Source organism: Salvelinus alpinus, chromosome 7 (genome assembly GCF_045679555.1).
Source record: "Salvelinus alpinus chromosome 7, SLU_Salpinus.1, whole genome shotgun sequence".
NCBI lineage: Eukaryota > Metazoa > Chordata > Actinopteri > Salmoniformes > Salmonidae > Salvelinus > Salvelinus alpinus.
In genome coordinates, this window is record NC_092092.1 from 65372671 (window position 1) to 65392218 (window position 19548).

The following is a 19548-nucleotide window of genomic DNA, read 5'->3' on the forward strand; positions in this document are numbered from 1 at the left end:
ATCATGGTAATATATCATTGTCGAATTATAGAATATTTCACAAAAAGACAGACACCACATCTATGTAAAAAAATATATATCCATATATACAGTTGATGTCGGAAGTTTCCATACACCTTAGCCAAATACATTTAAACTCAGTTTTTCACAATTCCTGACATTTACTCCGAGTAAGATTTCCCTGTTTTAGGTCATTTAGGATCACCTCTTTATTTTAAGAATGTGAAATGTCAGAATAATAGTCGAGAGAATGATTTATTTCAGCTTTTATTTCTTTCATCACATTCCCAGTGGGTCAGAAGTTTACATGCACTACACTCAAATAGTATTTGGTAGCATTGCCTTTAAATTGTTTAACTTGGGTCAAACGTTTCGGGTAGCCTTCCACAAGCTTCCCACAATAAGTTGGGTGAATTTTGGCCTATTCCTCCTGACAGGGCTGGTGTAACTGAGTCAGGTATGTAGGTCTCCTTGCTCGCACACACTTTTTCAGTTTGCTGTGCTGGTGACACTGATTTACTTAGAATTCAAAGCACACTTAACCGGCATGGCTACCACAGCATTCTGCAGCGATACACCATCCCATCTGGTTTGGGCTTAGTGGGACTATCATTTGTTTTTCAACAGGACAATGACCCAACCCACCTCCAGGCTGTGTAAGAGCTGTTTGACCAAGAATTAGAGTGATGGAGTGCTGCATCAGATGACCTGGCCTCCACAATCACCCAACCTCTACCCAATTGAGATGGTTTGGGATGAGTTGGACCGCAGAGTGAAGGGAAAGCAGGGAACTCCTTCAAGACTGTTGGAAAAGCATTCCTCATGAAGCTTGTTGAGAGAATGCCAAGAGTGTGCAAAGCTGTCATCAAGGCAAAGGGTGGCTACTTTGAAAGCTCTCAAAAAATATATTTTGAATTGTTTAACACTTTGTTACTACATGATTCCATGTGTTATTTCATAGTTTTGATGTCTTCACTATTATTCTACAATGTAGAAAATAGTAAAAATAAAGCAAAACCCTGGAATGAGTAGGTGTGTCCAAACTTCTGACTGGTACTGTATATAAAGATTAACACCATACACAGTCCCTACTGAATCCTAAGATCCCATACAGTATCGTGTTAATGTTCCGCACTGTTAGACAATGATTCAAGGCCACACTTCCCCCACTTAAAATGCAAGGCCATTTTTATTGGTCATAAACCGAGCAGCTGAAGATATATGAGGACAGGTTGAGTGGAATGGACACAGTAAGGCCATACAGGGTTTTGGACACCCATGGTCTGTAAACCCAGGCTGGTGTTGTTATGCAGGCTCAGTGCAGGTCCCTGAGTGGTCCAGCGCTGACCACTGTCTGCACCTCTCCAGAGGGACCCTGGGAAGATCTCAATTGCATACTCCTTGCGTCCTCGCTCCTCAAATCCCATTGGATGAGAAGGTCAGAGGGGAGGGTCCTATGGTTTTCTCATCCAATGGGTTTTGAGAAGGAGACAAGGAAAGAGGACACGGAGTATGCAATTGAGATCTTCCCCCTGTGACCCTGCTCAGTCTAGGATTGTCAGTGACATGCTGTAGATAGCTAGTAGAAATATATGGTGTATTACTATTCCCACCAATACAGAAAGTAGCCCTACATTCCGTATGACAAGTGGCTTGAAATGTAATGTACAAGGCCACAAACATGGCTGCTGAGCTGATGGCGTTCACTAATAAAGTCACTGACAACTACAGATGTCATCCTCATACACTCCCAGTCTGAGTCACACACACACACACACACACACCTCTCCTACCAATCCACATCTTACAATGGTGGCTCACATAGTCAGCTGCATAGTCCAAGTTAATAAAAAGCCAGGTTAGTTTCAGTAGCATTGAAAGTGTAAAGTAAAACTGCTCATGGTAATTTGGAGGGGACCTTGGTTCTATGACAAGAGGCAGATGTTCTAGAAATTAAAATGAAAAATGAAACCACCATAACCATGTACCCAAATGGAACCACAGTAATCATGTTTCCAAATAGAACCACCATAACCATGTTTCCAAATAGAACCACAATAACCATGTACCCAAATGGAACCACCACAACCATGTTTCCAAATGGAACCACAATAACCATGTACCCAAATGGAACCACCACAACCATGTTTCCAAATGGAACCACAATAACCATGTTTCCAAATGGAACCACAATAACCATGTTTCCAAATGGAACCACAATAACCATGTTTCCAAATGGAACCACCACAACCATGTTTCCAAATGGAACCACAATAACCATGTTTCCAAATGGAACCACAATAACCATGTTTCCAAATGGAACCACAATAACCATGTTTCCAAATGGAACCACCACAACCATGTTTCCAAATGGAACCACAATAACCATGTTTCCAAATGGAACCACAATAACCATGTTTCCAAATGGAACCACCACAACCATGTTTCCAAATGGAACCACCATAACCATGTTTCCAAATAGAACCACCACAACCATGTTTCCAAATGGAACCACCATAATCATGTTTCCAAATAGAACCACCACAACCATGTTTCCAAATGGAACCACCATAACCATGTTTCCAAATAGACCCACCACAACCATGTACCCAAATGGAACCACAATAACCATGTTTCCAAATAGAACCACCACAACCATGTACCCAAATAGAACCACAATAACCATGTTTCCAAATAGAACCACCACAACCATGTACCCAAATGGAACCACAATAATCATGTTTCCAAATAGAACCACCGTAACCATGTTTCCTCATGGAACCATCGTAACCATGTACAGTAATGGAACCACCATAACCATGTACCCAAATGGAACCATCGTAACCATGTACCCAAATGGAACCATCGTAAACATGTACCCAAATGGGACCACCGTAACCATGTACCCAAATGGAACCACCGTAACCATGTACCCAAATGGAACCACCGTAACCATGTACCCAAATGGAACCACCGTAACCATGTACCCAAATGGAACCACCGTAACCATGTACCCAAATGGAACCAACGTAACCATGTACCCAAATGGAACCATCGTAGCCATGTACCCAAATGGAACCATCGTAACCATGTACCCAAATGGAACCACCGTAACCATGTACCCAAATGGAACCACCGTAACCATGTACCCAAATGGAACCACCGTAACCATGTACCCAAATGGAACCACCGTAACCATGTACCCAAATGGAACCACCGTAACCATGTACCCAAATGGAACCACCGTAACCATGTACCCAAATGGAACCACCGTAACCATGTACCCAAATAGAACCACCGTAACCATGTACCCAAATGGAACCAACGTAGCCATGTACCCAAATGGAACCAACGTAACCATGTACCCAAATGGAACCACCGTAACCATGTACCCAAATGGAACCACCGTAACCATGTACCCAAATGGAACCACCGTAACCATGTACCCAAATGGAACCACCGTAACCATGTACCCAAATGGAACCACCGTAACCATGTACCCAAATGGAACCACCGTAACCATGTACCCAAATGGAACCACCGTAACCATGTACCCAAATGGAACCACCGTAACCATGTACCCAAATGGAACCAACGTAACCATGTACCCAAATGGAACCACTCCCTGAACAGAGGACTGATGCTCAAGAGAATTCTAAAGGTGGTACTATCATTTAATATCCACAATAAACCTTAGAAAATATTTCACTGACCTTGATAAAATATTTAATATACTTAACATTATACAAGTTGCCTATGTCCTGCATATTTCAACATTGCTCTGGGGTGGCTAACCATAACCATAGTAAACCTACAGATCGTGCAGTATATAGAATAATTTAAAATACCAGAATCTCAGTGGGAAAAAATTACAGTATAGGCTAGGCGTAGAAAAAGACAGTAGGGGTCAATTCCATTTCAAGTCAAGAGATTCATTATTATTCAAAAAGAGAACATTTAATCGTGGCTTAATTATATTTTCAAAGAGGATTTTTAAATTAATGAATTGAACTTCAGTTCGCTTCTTGAATTGATGAGAGTTGAAATGGAATTTAACCCAACCCTGGTAAAAGATGTTCTGAGCTTGAAATAATGTTAACCAGAATTATTGGCCCTGATCCAGAAGTAGTCTTTTGCTCATGTTACAGTAAATTAGCTTAATACAAAACAAAAAGGTGATAATGCATTCATTCTTAGACACGGTGTTCATTGTCTAACGTTGTTTTTGCATCAATTTGGCACATCTCCTTCAGAGAGAGAGACAAGGTTTGTGAACAAACCCCCAGACACATTATGAAAACAGTATGGCACATAGAGTGCGCCAAGTCAAGACTGAGTGCATCTTGGTTATCACTTTGCAGTTGTCTTTACAGTGCATTTAAAACACTACATTAACATGGTGCCCCATTGCAGCCAATTCCAATATCCAAAAAAATACAATATCGATTTAAAATTGGAAATTGTACTTGAGGCATGTGGCTCCTGGTGAATGCTGGTCCAGGTTGGTCCTCCAGTCTACCTGCTGAGTTCTTCAGACCAGTAGTACAGGTGGTATTAAAAAGGGAGGGCCCAATCAGGCTGCAGACAGTGAAAGTCTGTTGGTTTCACCTTGGTAGTGACCATAGTGCCGCAGTCCTGCAGTCCATAGGTCTCCAATAGAGAACAGAGAGACTGACCTGATCATCAGTGCATTTCTACATCAGTAGTCGAGTCACTAAACCTCGAGTCCCAAGTCCCCTGTGCTCGAGTCCGAGTCAAGTCACGAGTCCCTATGGCTGAAGTCCGAGTCGAGTCCAAGTCATGAGTCAAGTCACTAATCCATCAATATATAATAGGTCTTATTAAGTAATTGTTTCTAGTTGCCACCAGATGGCAGTATATCACCACTCCCTCATGAAAAAAAAACAACTCACTTACTAATCATCACTACCTCACAAGTTCTAATCTATACCTGTGTTTCACTACTTATTTACTACAAAAATTAAGTCAGGCTTTCAGCTACTGCCCACTGATATTTGAGTAGGTTTTTTATTGCAGAATGAAAACTAAAGAGAGACTTGTCAGAACCAGGTGTATAACCATTAAACCGATTCTGTTGCAAAACTTTTCCAAATCATTTACTCCAAACGGAAAGCGCAAACAAGAGTTTCTATTGGACAAATTCAGGTAGTTCCCTCCCCGTTTCGTTTCTCCGTTTGGTTCTTAAACGGTAGATGGTTTCCGTAATGAATACACCCCTGGTTCTTAAACAGTAAACAGTTTCCGTAATGAATACATCCCTGGCGATGGGATGCAGGGGGGAAAGTGGGCGGCTAGAGCGAGACGACAAATTCAAAGACAGCTTACTTCTCTATCCTCAGGGTAGAGAGAGACAAATAGCTACAATGTTGTTTACTATTAAACTCAACACTAGTACTGTTTTACATTTCATGAACCAGTTTGTGTTTCTTAACCAGGCAAAGCTAAATAGTAAGCTAGTGACTGATGGTTACGGGGAAGCAAGAAAGTTGCTTGCGCGATGTGTAGCGGCCAATGATTGGAGGCGGAGCCTGCCTTCCGGTCTTGCTCCCCCGCAGCTCACCAGCTGATGTAGGCTGTGTGTGGCGCGTCCTTCCTACTGCTAGAGAACAGAACCCTCGATGCTCTGCGCACCCAGTGCTGCTAATATTCTCCTTATTATAGTAGCCTATCCAGTCCAAGTGCAAATGCAAGTCACCAGAAGGCGAGTCCGAGTCCGAATCACAAGTCATGAAAATCGTGACTTGAGTCAGACTCAAGTACTACAACACTGCCAGAGCTCATTGTTGGTTTGAGAGGCCCGTGTTAGCACAATGTGTGTCTGCACAGTCACAGTCCCACACCGCAGACTGACCGCAGTCTAGTTTCCCAGGCCAATCAACAACCTTCTTCTTGGTCATAGCTCATTTAATCAATCCCTCAAAACAAGGCCAGTTTATTTCCCCCTCTGATCAGTTGTAAGGAGTCTGAGGGGAGTGAGGCCCTCCTAATACTAATGTAGCAAAATGGCCCCCTGTGAGGCTGTAGGAAAACAGGCTCCCTCCAGTCTTAAGACACTCTGATCCAGGCAGATTTGTTGAGTCTTGGGGTCATTTTGACCATGGAAGCCAATGTCTCTCTCAGGTCCACTCTGCCTGGAAGGAATGCAGTTAGAGTTACAGGGCTGAGACAGCAGATCTGCAGAGCACTGTCCGGGCTGGGGTCTCCCTCCCTCCTGAGCCACCCGTCAAGCTAGTGTTACTCCATGGAGTTGACTGTGAAATCAGACGTCTGTGTGGCTTCCTTTGATTGCTACCTGTGGCTGTGGGGTCCTGCTGCCGTCGGGGCCTGATAGTCATAAAGGCTTGTCTATAACGGATACACCTTGAGTGGATATAGCAGGGTATATCAGGACATAGATTAATAACACACTAAATGCAGCATAACACATTCAACACCAAACCATCTCACAACCAACATGTCTTAATTCTTCAAAGGAGAAGGTTCTGAGTTTGGATGCAGAGACAAGCATTTGAAAGGTGGTATGAAAGGTCAAAGGTGAAAGGTTACCTGCATAGCTTCGGCCGTTGCTCATGTTGGTGGGGATGAAGCTCCACTTGTCTGTGGCAGGGTTGTAATACTCCACTGAGGAGAGGTTACACGAGCCGTCGTCTCCTCCAATCACATACAGCAGTCCGTTTATAGCACACACACCTGCATGAACACAGGGGAGGAGGTTAGTGAGTCTCACACACACACACACACACACTCTAGAGACAATGATATGCAGAACATTTGGGCATAGGGGACTGTGTGTGTGTTGCATCAGGCTACTCACCAGCGTTCCTCCGACACATGTTCATGTCACACACCTGTCTCCAGGTGTTACTAGGTGGGTCGTACACCTCCACACTCTTCCTCACCAGGGGCCCATCATGACCCCCTGCTGCATACAGCTGCCCACTTAGCACCCCAACACCTGCACACACACACACACACACACGTCTGGTTATATCTATTCCCACAAACACATATACTTGCACAAGCTACAGATGTTTCCCAGCAATAACTGCAGTCCATTAACTACCCACAAGGAGGAGCGATCACTTCCAGTAATTCTCTTGTTAAGTGGGCCATCTACCTCTACGGCAATTATCTTATTTCAGTGCTCATTGGGTTTAGATCGGTGTATGCCTATGCAAAGAAAATATTGCTTGCAGTGCATTAAAACCACATCCTGTGAGTATTGTCTCATTTTCACTGATATGGTTGTGCTGTTCCCTCCTAGCTCCTGCTGCCAGTAAGTTAGTTAGCAGTAGAGTCCTGGATGAACCCAGGCAGTGTCCATAGGAATCAACGGGCTGCATTGTGTTGGTGCTACTTCCTCTGGCCAGCTGAGCAGACTGCACAATGAGCACAGGACACTCAAACACATTCAGAGCCAGGAGGCTCACACACAGAGAGGCCAATGGACCTCCACCAGATCACATCCAGAACAACAACCTTCACTGGGACAGAAACACTCTCACAGAACCAAACTAACAGAATGGGAGGGGAAATACAAGACAGAACCCTTTGGGAAAGAGAGAAACCATCCCAATAGAATATGTTTATGTACAAGACCTTGGGTCTTGTGACACCTTGCCTATTTCCAAGGATCTCTGTAGACAGTAAGAGTTACTGTGTGAGGTTAGTTGAGCCCATTACAACTCTATATATAGTCCTATACCACATATCATACTACACAGCTCCATTACACATTCCCTGGACTTAAAGTCACAGCACTCCCATGTCTCTGTGGACACTGACAGTGTGAGTGCAGTGTGTCTGTGCGGCACAGAGGTAGCATTGCCTGCTTCTAAACACGTAGGATAGCTAGTCTGTGATAAGGAGAGGGTTGTTGATGGTGAGGACTGTCTGCACCTGCTCCGCTGCGTCTGGTGCTCATGTCAGCCATGTAGCCCCACTGGTTACTGACTGGGTTGTACTCCTCCACCGTGCTGAGACACTGCCGTGACGCCCCGTCGTAGCCACCCACCGCATACAGCTTCCCTGTACAACACAATACACACCCACTGAGGAATACAACGAGGAACACATACAAAAAGATGCTCAAAGTACAACCGCAGACAGGAAACTGACAAATACACAGGCACAGAAACACTATAGACACTAAGTGGACAAAACATTAGGAACACCTGCTCTTTCTATTACATAGACTTACCAGGTGAATCCAGGTAAAAGCTACGATCCCTTTTTGATGTCACTTGTTAAATCCACTTCAATCAGTGTAGATGAAGGGGAGAGACCGGTTAAAGAAGAAGCTTTAAGCCTTGAGACAATTGAGACATGCATTGTGTATATGTGCTATTCAGAGGATGAATGGGCAAGACCAAAAATATAAGTGCCTTTGAACGGGGTATGTTAGTAGGTGCCAAGCGCACCAGTTTGTGTCCAGAACCCTCAACGCTGCTGGGTTTTTCACACTCAACAGTTTCCCACGTGTATCAAAAATGGTCCATCCAGACAACTTGACATAACTGTGGGAAACATTGTAGTCAACATGGGCAAGCATCCCTGTGGAACACCTTCGATACCTTGTAGAGTCCATGCCCCGATGAATTGAGGCTGTTCTGAGGAGGGGGGGTGCAACTCACTATTAAGGTGTTCCTAATGTTTGGTATACTCTGAGGAGAAGCTCTATATCGACACTGAGGAGAAGCTCTATCAAATCAAATCAAATCAAATTTTATTAGTCACATACACATGGTTAGCAGATGTTAATGCGAGTGTAGCGAAATGCTTGTGCTTCTAGTTCCGACAATGCAGTAATAACCAACAAGTAATCTAACCTAACAATTCCACAACTACTACCTTATACACACACAAGTGTAAAGGGATAAAGAATATGTACATAAAGATATATGAATGAGTGGTGGTACAGAACGGCATAGGCAAGATGCAGTAGATGGTATAGAGTACGGTATATACATATGAGATGAGTACTGTAGGGTATGTAAACATAAAGTGGCATAGTTTAAAGTGGCTAGTGGTACATGTATTACATAAAGATGGCAAGATGCAGTAGATGATATAGAGTACAGTATATACATATGAGATGGGTAATGTAGGGTATGTAAACATTATATTAAGTGGCATTGTTTAAAGTGGCTAGTGGTACATTTTTACATAATTTCCATCAATTCCCATTTTTAAAGTGGCTGGAGTTGAGTCAGTATGTTGGCAGCGGCCGCTAAATGTTAGTGGTGGCTGTTTAACAGTCTGATGGCCTTGAGATAGAAGCTGTTTTTCAGTCTCTCGGTCCCTGCTTTGATGCACCTGTACTGACCTCGCCTTCTGGATGATAGCGGGGTGAACAGGCAGTGGCTTGGGTGGTTGTTGTCCTTGATGATCTTTATGGCCTTCCTGTGACATCGGGTGGTGTAGGTGTCCTGGAGGGCAGGTAGTTTGCCCCCGGTGATGCGTTCTGCAGACCTCACTACCCTCTGGAGAGCCTTACGGTTGTGGGCGGAGCAGTTGCCGTACCAGGCGGTGATACAGCCCGACAGGATGCTCTCGATTGTGCATCTGTAGAAGTTTGTGAGTGCTTTTGGTGACAAGCCGAATTTCTTCAGCCTCCTGAGGTTGAAGAGGCGCTGCTGCGCCTTCTTCACAACGCTGTCTGTGTGGGTGGACCAATTCAGTTTGTCCGTGATGTGTACACCGAGGAACTTAAAACTTTCCACCTTCTCCACTACTGACCCGTCGATGTGGATAGGGGGGTGCTCCCTCTGCTGTTTCCTGAAGTCCACAATCATCTCCTTTGTTTTGTTGACGTTGAGTGTGAGGTTATTTTCCTGACACCACACTCCGAGGGCCCTCACCTCCTCCCTGTAGGCCGTCTCGTCGTTGTTGGTAATCAAGCCTACCACTGTAGTGTCATCCGCAAACTTGATGATTGAGTTGGAGGCGTGCATGGCCACGCACGAAGCTCTATATAGACACTGAGGAGAAGCTCTATATAGACACTGAGGAGAAGCTCTATATAGACACTGAGGAGAAGCTCTATATAGACACTGAGGAGAAGCTCTATATAGACACTGAGGAGAAGCTCTATATAGACACTGAGGAGAAGCTCATAAAAAGCACTGTTGACACTATTCTTCTCTTACCGTCCACCCCTCCCACTCCGACACTACTGCGTCTCGTGTTCATGGGAGCAACAAACATCCACTCGTTGGTCTTATAGCTGTAGGCCTCCACTGACGACAGGCCTGAGACGGAGGGAGAAAAGAAAGGAGGGAAAAGGGCGAGAAGAAAGAGTTAACAAAGCAGCTCTAATTTACCTTCTGAAAGCAGGGCACAACACTTGGCCAACACTAATGCTCTCTCCTCTCCCCTGTCCTCTTTCCTCTCCACTGTATCAATAACACTAATGCTCTCTCCTCTCCCCTGTCCTCTTTCCTCTCCACTGTATCAATAACACTAATGCTCTCTCCTCCCACCTGTCCTCTTTCCTCTCCACTGTATCAATAACACTAATTCTCTCTCGCATCACATAAAGTCAGGGTGACATCACCACTGTGCCCAACCACACAATCTAGACATTCATCCTGGGGGTACTACTGTTCCCTGCTCCATTGAGTCACACTGCAACACGCTCCACTGGCTCTCAAAGGACTGCTGGAACACTTAGACAACACACTTTCTTAGACTACACACTGGTGTTGGGCAGTGGTGATGCGAGGGGAGAAGAGCGGGGTAGGACTGTGTACCTGTGCTCCCGTCGAAACCCCCCACAGCGTAGAGCAGGTCCCCCAACACGGCTGCCCCCAGAGTGCTGCGCCGCTCTTGCATGCTGGGAACTGTGGTCCACTGGTCTCTCATCCCGTCGTACATGTCCACCGTCCTGACTCGCAACGAGCCGTTGAAGCCTCCCACAGCGTACACCCTCCCTGCCATGAACACCACACCTGAGAGAGAGAGACATTAGAGACATCCCCTCTCTCCACTGGGATTCTCTGCCCCTAACCCTATTACAGGGGCTGAGTCACTGGCTTACTGGTGCTCTTTCATGCCGTCCCTAGGAGGGGTGCGTCACTTGAGTGGGTTGAGTTACTGACGTGATCTTCCTGTCTGGGTTGGCGCCCCCCCCTTGGTTTGTGCTGTGGTGGAGATCTTTGTGGGCTATACTCGGCCTAGTCTCAGGATTGTAAGTTGGTGGTTGAAGATATCCCTCTAGTGGTGTGGGGGCTGTGCTTTGGCAGAGTGGGTGGGGTTATATCCTTCCTGTTTGGCCCTGTCCGGGGGTATCATCGGATGGGGCCACAGTGTCTCCTGACCCCTCCTGTCTCAGCCTCCAGTATTTATGCTGCAGTAGTTTATGTGTCGGGGGGCTAGGGTCAGTTGGTTATACCTGGAGTACTTCTCCTATCTTATCCAGTGTCCTGTGTGAATTTAAGTATGCTCTCTCTAATTCTCTCGTTCTCTCTTTCTTTCTCTCTCTCGGAGAACCTGAGCCCTAGGACCATACGTCACGGCAAACCGGGCATGATGACTCCTTGCTGTCCCCAGTCCACCTGGCCTTGCTGCTGTTCCAGTTTCAACTGTTCTGCCTGCTGTTATGGAACCCCTACCTGTTCAACTCTTAATGATCGGCTATGAAAAGCCAACTGACATTTATTCCTGATTATTATTTGACCATGCTTGTCATTTATGAACATTTTGAAAATCTTGGCTCTCTCTAATTCTCTCCTTCTCTCCCTCTTTCTCTCTCTCGGAGGACCTGAGCCCTGGGACCGTGCATCGGGGCTGCCGGGCGTGATGGCTCCTTGCTGTCCCCAGTCCACCTGGCCTTGCTGCTATTCCAGTTTCAGCTGTTCTGCCTGCGGTTATGGAACCGCCACCTGTCCCGGACCTGCTATTTTCAACTCTTGATGATCGGCTATGAAAAGCCAACTGAAAATTATTCATGATTATTATTTGACCATGCTTGTCACTTATGAACATTTTGAACATCTTGGCATAGTTCTGTTATAATCTCCACCCAGCACAGCCAGAAGAGGACTGGCCACCCCTCATAGCCTGGTTCCTCTCTAGGTTTCTTCCTAGGTTTTGGCCTTTCTAGGGAGTTTTTCCTAGCCACCGTGCTTCTACACCTGCATTGCTTGCTGTTTGGGGTTTTAGGCTGGGTGTCTGTACAGCACTTCGAGATATTAGCTGATGTACGAAGGGCTATATAAAATAAACTTGATTTGATTTGATTTAAAGGCTTTTAGGTTTCCCCAGTAGAACAGATAAGTCAGAGAGGAGTGTGTGATTTCAGAGGTAGTAGCGGCCAGAGGGAGGTGTGTTTACCTGCTCGACAGCGTCTGGACGGCAGGTCAGCCACCTGGTACCAGCGGTCCTCCTGGAAGTCATAGCACTCCACACTACGGATGGCCTTAGGAGCCTGCCCACCCACCACTATCATCACCTAACACAACAATAGGGCTCCGGTTGGTTCAGTCAGTGGGTATAAATAACTGTGTGTGTGGGCTTGTATTGCTCCCCTTGAGGGTACCGGAAATCCCCACAAGGATAGTAAAACAAGAAACATTCTCCCTCGTGGGGACATTTCCCAGTTCCCCACAAGTAAAGTAAAAAAGGCAAATTTAGGCTTAGGAGTTAGGTTTAGGGTTAGGAGATAGGGGTTAAAGTTATGTTAAGGAAAATACGACTTTTTAATGGGAATAAATGTTTTGGTCCCCACAACGATAATAAAACAAACGTGTGTGTGTGTGTCCGTGTGTGATGCAAGTGTTGTCTGACCTTGGGCAGGCTGATAGGCGTGCGTGGGCGTGTCCGGTCGGTCTTGATGAGGTGGCGTTGGTCAGCGGGTAGGAGGTGGTACTTCATGGCCTCGATCAGGAAGTCCTTACAGGAGTTGTTGTTCTTGATCATGGCCTCCTTCTCCACTATCTGCTCCACAGGACACAGCACAGTGAGCAATACAGACACATTAAACAAGTTCATCATTTGTCAAGTACAACATCTTGAATAAAACAATGCAGTGGGTTTTCAAATATCACAGTTTGATTTGTATGATGGAGCATGTGGGTGCTTGATTAATTATTCATGCTATCTGACAACAAGGTGAATGGTGGTGCTGAGTGACCCACCTGTACTAGGTCATCTCTGGACCGTAGGACCCACCTGTACTAGGTCATCTCTGGACCGTAGGACCCACCTGTACTAGGTAATCTCTGGACCGTAGGACCCACCTGTACTAGGTAATCTCTGGACCGTAGGACCCACCTGTACTAGGTCATCTCTGGACCGTAGGACTCACCTGTACTAGGTCATCTCTGGACCGTAGGACCCACCTGTACTAGGTCATCTCTGGACCGTAGGACCCACCTGTACTAGGTCATCTCTGGACCGTAGGACCCACCTGTACTAGGTAATCTCTGGACCGTAGGACCCACCTGTACTAGGTCATCTCTGGACCGTAGGACCCACCTGTACTAGGTCATCTCTGGACAGTAGTACTCACCTGTACTAGGTCATCTCTGGACCGTAGTACTCACCTGTACTAGGTCATCTCTGGACCGTAGGACCCACCTGTACTAGGTAATCTCTGGACCGTAGGACCCACCTGTACTAGGTCATCTCTGGACCGTAGGACTCACCTGTACTAGGTCATCTCTGGACAGTAGTACTCACCTGTACTAGGTCATCTCTGGACCGTAGGACCCACCTGTACTAGGTCATCTCTGGACAGTAGTACTCACCTGTACTAGGTCATCTCTGGACCGTAGTACTCACCTGTACTAGGTCATCTCTGGACAGTAGTACTCACCTGTACTAGGTCATCTCAGGACAGTAGTACTCACCTGTACTAGGTCATCTCTGGACAGTAGGACTCACCTGTACTAGGTCATCTCTGGACAGTAGGACCCACCTGTACTAGGTAATCTCTAGACAGTAGTGGCAGACGAACGTGCTCCATCAACTTTGGCATGTGCTCCAGACGAGCCTCCTTGTCGTGCTTTATCCATGCAACAATGGCCTCAAATACCTGAGGAGAAAGAGAGAACACAAAGGGTTAATTACATTTACCAAGAGGGGAACAGGAACTGGATCTAACTTATGCTGACTCCCCTCCTTTATCTGAACACAGACTGAGACAGCCATCTACCATCCCTCGCTCTTTCTCATCAAACCTGCTCCTCCACTCTCCTGCTCCTGAAGATAGATAGGATCAGAGCTGTGAATGGATAGATAGGAGACGGGGGCCAGATAATAGAGACAGGGCTGGTGTCATGTTGCTGTGTACATCGGTTGAAGAGGAGGAGGCTACTTTGCTTTGTAATCACATTAGCAAGTGGAGCCTGAGGCCTGGAGTGGTGGGTCCGCAGCAGTAGTGCCAGCAGTAGTACCATCAGTAGTACCATCAGTAGTACCATCAGTAGTGTCATCAGTAGTGTCATCAGTAGTACCATCAGTAGTGTCATCAGTAGTACCATCAGTAGTGTCATCAGTAGTGTCATCAGTAGTACCATCAGTAGTACCATCAGTAGTGTCATCAGTAGTGTCATCAGTAGTGTCATCAGTAGTACCATCAGTAGTGTCATCAGTAGTGTCATCAGTAGTACCATCAGTAGTACCATCAGTAGTGTCATCAGTAGTGTCATCAGTAGTGTCATCAGTAGTACCATCAGTAGTACCATCAGTAGTACCATCAGTAGTGTCATCAGTAGTGTCATCAGTAGTACCATCAGTAGTGTCATCAGTAGTGTCATCAGTAGTACCATCAGTAGTACCATCAGTAGTGTCATCAGTAGTGTCATCAGTAGTGTCATCAGTAGTACCATCAGTAGTGTCATCAGTAGTGTCATCAGTAGTACCATCAGTAGTACCATCAGTAGTGTCATCAGTAGTGTCATCAGTAGTACCATCAGTAGTACCATCAGTAGTACCATCAGTAGTGTCATCAGTAGTACCATCAGTAGTACCATCAGTAGTACCATCAGTAGTACCATCAGTAGTGTCATCAGTAGTGTCATCAGTAGTGTCATCAGTAGTGTCATCAGTAGTACCATCAGTAGTACCATCAGTAGTGTCATCAGTAGTGTCATCAGTAGTGTCATCAGTAGTACCATCAGTAGTGTCATCAGTAGTGTCATCAGTAGTGTCATCAGTAGTGTCATCAGTAGTGTCATCAGTAGTGTCATCAGTAGTACCATCAGTAGTGTCATCAGTAGTGTCATCAGTAGTACCATCAGTAGTACCATCAGTAGTACCATCAGTAGTGTCATCAGTAGTGTCATCAGTAGTGTCATCAGTAGTACCATCAGTAGTACCATCAGTAGTGTCATCAGTAGTACCATCAGTAGTACCATCAGTAGTACCATCAGTAGTACCATCAGTAGTGTCATCAGTAGTACCATCAGTAGTGCCATCAGTAGTACCATCAGTAGTACCATCAGTAGTACCATCAGTAGTACCATCAGTAGTACCATCAGTAGTGTCATCAGTAGTACCATCAGTAGTACCATCAGTAGTGTCATCAGTAGTACCATCAGTAGTACCATCAGTAGTACCATCAGTAGTGTCATCAGTAGTACCATCAGTAGTACCATCAGTAGTGTCATCAGTAGTACCATCAGTAGTACCATCAGTAGTACCATCAGTAGTGTCATCAGTAGTGTCATCAGTAGTGTCATCAGTAGTGTCATCAGCAGTGCCAGCAATAGTGCCAGCAGTAGTGTCATCAGTAGTGTCATCAGTAGTGTCATCAGTAGTACCATCAGTAGTACCATCAGTAGTGTCATCAGTAGTGTCATCAGTAGTGTCATCAGTAGTACCATCAGTAGTACCATCAGTAGTGTCATCAGTAGTGTCATCAGTAGTGTCATCAGTAGTGTCATCAGTAGTGTCATCAGTAGTGTCATCAGTAGTGTCATCAGTAGTGTCATCAGTAGTACCATCAGTAGTACCATCAGTAGTGTCATCAGTAGTGTCATCAGTAGTGTCATCAGTAGTGTCATCAGTAGTGTCATCAGTAGTGTCATCAGTAGTGTCATCAGTAGTACCATCAGTAGTGTCATCAGTAGTGTCATCAGTAGTGTCATCAGTAGTACCATCAGTAGTGTCATCAGTAGTACCATCAGTAGTACCATCAGTAGTGTCATCAGTAGTACCATCAGTAGTACCATCAGTAGTGTCATCAGTAGTGTCATCAGTAGTGTCATCAGTAGTGTCATCAGTAGTACCATCAGTAGTGTCATCAGTAGTGTCATCAGTAGTGTCATCAGTAGTGTCATCAGTAGTACCATCAGTAGTGTCATCAGTAGTGTCATCAGTAGTGTCATCAGTAGTACCATCAGTAGTACCATCAGTAGTGTCATCAGTAGTACCATCAGTAGTACCATCAGTAGTGTCATCAGTAGTGTCATCAGTAGTGTCATCAGTAGTGTCATCAGTAGTACCATCAGTAGTGTCATCAGTAGTGTCATCAGTAGTGTCATCAGTAGTGCCAGCAGTAGTGTCATCAGTAGTGTCATCAGTAGTGTCATCAGTAGTGTCATCAGTAGTGTCATCAGCAGTGCCAGCAATAGTGCCAGCAGTAGTGCCAGCAGTAGTACCAGCAGTAGTACCAGCAGTAGTACCAGCAGTAGTGCCATCAGTAGTGCCATCAGTAGTGTCAGCAGTAGTGCCATCAGTAGTGCCATCAGTAGTACCAGCAGTAGTAACAGCAGTAGTGCCAGCAGTGGTAACAGCAGTAGTGCCAGCAGTGGTAACAGCAGTAGTGCCAGCAGTAGTGCCAGCAGTAGTGCCATCAGTAGTGCCATCAGTAGTACCAGCAGTAGTGCCATCAGTAGTAAAAGCAGTAGCAGCAACAGCAGCAGCAACAGGAGTAGCAACAGCATCAGCAACAGCATCAGCAGTAGGAGTAGCAACAGCATCAGCAACAGTAGCAGCAGTAGGAGTAGCAACAGCAAAAGTAGCAGCAGTAGAGGTAGCAGTAGTACCAGCAGTAGTACCAGCAGTAGTGCCAGCAGTAGTAAAAGCAGTAGCAGCAACAGCAGCAGCAACAGGAGTAGCAACAGCATCAGCAACAGCATCAGCAACAGTAGCAGCAGTAGGAGTAGGAACAGTAGCAGCTGTAGGAGTAGCAACAGTAGCAGCAGTAGGAGTAGCAGCAGTAGGAGTAGCAACAGTAGCAGCAGTAGGAGAAGCAGCAGTAGGAGTAGCAACAGTAGCAGCAGTAGGAATAGGAGTAGCAGCAGTAGGAGTAGCAGCAGTATGAGTAGCAGCAGTAGCATAAGCAACAGCATCAGCAACAGTAGCAGCAGTAGGAGTAGCAACAGTAGGCGTAGCAACAGTAGCAGCAACAGTAGCAGTAGCAGCAGTAGGAGTAGCAGCAGTAGGAGTAGCAGCAGTAGCAGCAGTAGGAGTAGCAGCAGTAGTAGTAGCAGCAGTAGGAGTAGCAACAGTAGGAGTAGCAACAGCAGCAGCAGCAACAACAGCAGCAGCAACAGTAGCAACAGCAGCAGCAGCAACAACAGCAGCAGCAACAGTAGCAACAGCAACAGTAGCAACAACAGCAGCAGCAACAGCAAGAGTAGCAGCAGTAGTGTTACCGGAATTTATATGCTTAAAGTAATGATTCGAATATTCCACCCTGAAACCATATAATTGTATGAAATTGATTAAGATCATAAAATTATTATTAATGATGTGTGTAGTTTTAGTCAGTAAAAGTATAATTAATGATTTGTGTAGTTTTAGTCAGAATTAGAACAAGGACCTTTTGTTCCTTTTTAGTATGTAAGCAGGGTGCATGTGGGAAACAAATGATAAGAGGAGCTATCGACAGACAAGCTGGACCACTGTGTTCCTTACAGGACATTCTGTCTCCACCCGGGGAGGGGAGAAACTGTTAGGCTTGCAGAAGATTATGAAACACGTGGAAGAAGTAGGGTAAAACAATATATCGGTACAATATGTTTTTAAAGTATCTTAAACACAGACTGTCTGAGCAAAATTCGGTGCCGACCTGGCTAGGGGCCTCAGAGATTGGGGAGAGGACGGGAAGTACTTCCCACGGTCTCCCTATCTTGAGGGAGGACGGGGAGTGATTCTCACGGCCGCCTCCCTAATCTTTGTCGGCTGGGTAGTAGGACAATATGTGCATAGGATACCTACTGTTTGTGTGTGTATGTATGTGCGTAGGATACCTAATGTTAGTGTGTGAATGTAAGTAAGGAGCCAGTATAAAATGAATGGTTTTGTACAACGGACTAGCGCTCTCGTAAATAACCTTTCTGACTATCGTAGCTGGGCCTCCGTCTGTTTCATTCAACCAGTATCTTACAGATTCTGGGATGCAGATGCAGAGTAGTTTAATTGAATTGGGTTATGAACACTGAGAACATAATTCTCGTGACAATTTCGTCCTTCGAGAGCCGGATTCCAATACCTGTTCCTGCCGTCCAAAGGTACCACGCCGAAAACCGTGCACGGGCGGGTCATTGACCCGTAAATTAAAGACCTGTCCCCTGACATTGGGGTTCTATAACAGGCCGGTATATATCTAAGGTCGGCAGAGACGGTGACGGAATCTAACCTACATTGCTTTTCCCAGTCTTCAAGACGAAGGTCAATAATCTTTATTCACGAATTAGGGGGGAATGATTTAAGATATCTTTGATTTGATGTTCTAAAATATTTAGAATTTAGCAACAATAGAAGCTTAATCATTCTAAATAGATTCACCAAGCGTTACTTTGTGTACGTCGATAGTTAACTAATTGTGCAGGTCCGAAATGACCTGAGGTAAGGTGCGCTACCATAAATAAAGATAGCTTAATAGATCTGGCCGACTTTGTGACGGCATGCAGGGTTTGTTAAAGCCGGGATTTAAATAGGTGTTGTGAGATAGGACGGGGATTTTGTACAAATAGGATAACTTAAATGGTTAATTAACATGTAGTAAATTAGCCATAGATCAAATTCAAAAGACATACCTAAATAAAGTCCTCGTGAAACTGGTTGATATACAGCGAGGATATAAACTGGGTTTTGTCTTTGTGAAATAGACGTAATTCTATGTGAACAGGATAACCCAACCAATTCAAAAGACAATACTGAAATAGATTCTAGAAAGAAGAAGGGAAGCCTAATATAGCGGAGTAAGATACGAGATATTAACTTTAAAAGTCCTTTGACACAACAGAAAATAGGTTGTTAACTGGGACTTTACGACCCCTGGGAAATAGCTTATAGTTGTACGGGTAAGATTTACTGTCCAATAATGCACCTCTATAGATAAGGATTCCAGAAAGGAGATATACACATTAGAAAAGGTCGATAGCAATTGAGTAAGAGATTAAAGAGACCACACACAGTCAGGCAGGAGAGCAACTATAGTAATTGGATAACGGTAAAAAGCACATACATAGATCGTAGAAATACATACACATAGATTTTGAGAATAAGCATAGCAACTACAAGGTTTACTAACAATGGGTAGTAAATCCTCAAAGGAGGTTCCGGAATTAACCG

At 45.1% G+C, this 19548-nt stretch overlaps 1 protein-coding gene across 2 annotated transcripts in view; it reads right to left on the reverse strand.

Annotated features, from left to right (window-relative positions):
• Window positions 1-250: 250 nt before the first annotated feature.
• LOC139581477 (kelch-like protein 3) overlaps window positions 251-19548 on the reverse strand; it is a 31563-nt gene continuing 12265 nt past the window's right edge. For both annotated transcript variants that reach the window (XM_071411272.1, XM_071411273.1), the window contains 9 exons: window positions 13940-14056; window positions 12808-12957; window positions 12355-12472; window positions 10773-10970; window positions 10170-10271; window positions 7921-8049; window positions 6836-6976; window positions 6568-6711; window positions 251-6381 (listed from right to left, as the gene is read on the reverse strand). In XM_071411272.1, the coding sequence (XP_071267373.1) occupies window positions 6353-6381; window positions 6568-6711; window positions 6836-6976; window positions 7921-8049; window positions 10170-10271; window positions 10773-10970; window positions 12355-12472; window positions 12808-12957; window positions 13940-14056 (1128 nt within the window). In that variant the 3' untranslated portion in view covers window positions 251-6352. The remainder of the gene's footprint in view (window positions 6382-6567; window positions 6712-6835; window positions 6977-7920; window positions 8050-10169; window positions 10272-10772; window positions 10971-12354; window positions 12473-12807; window positions 12958-13939; window positions 14057-19548) is intronic.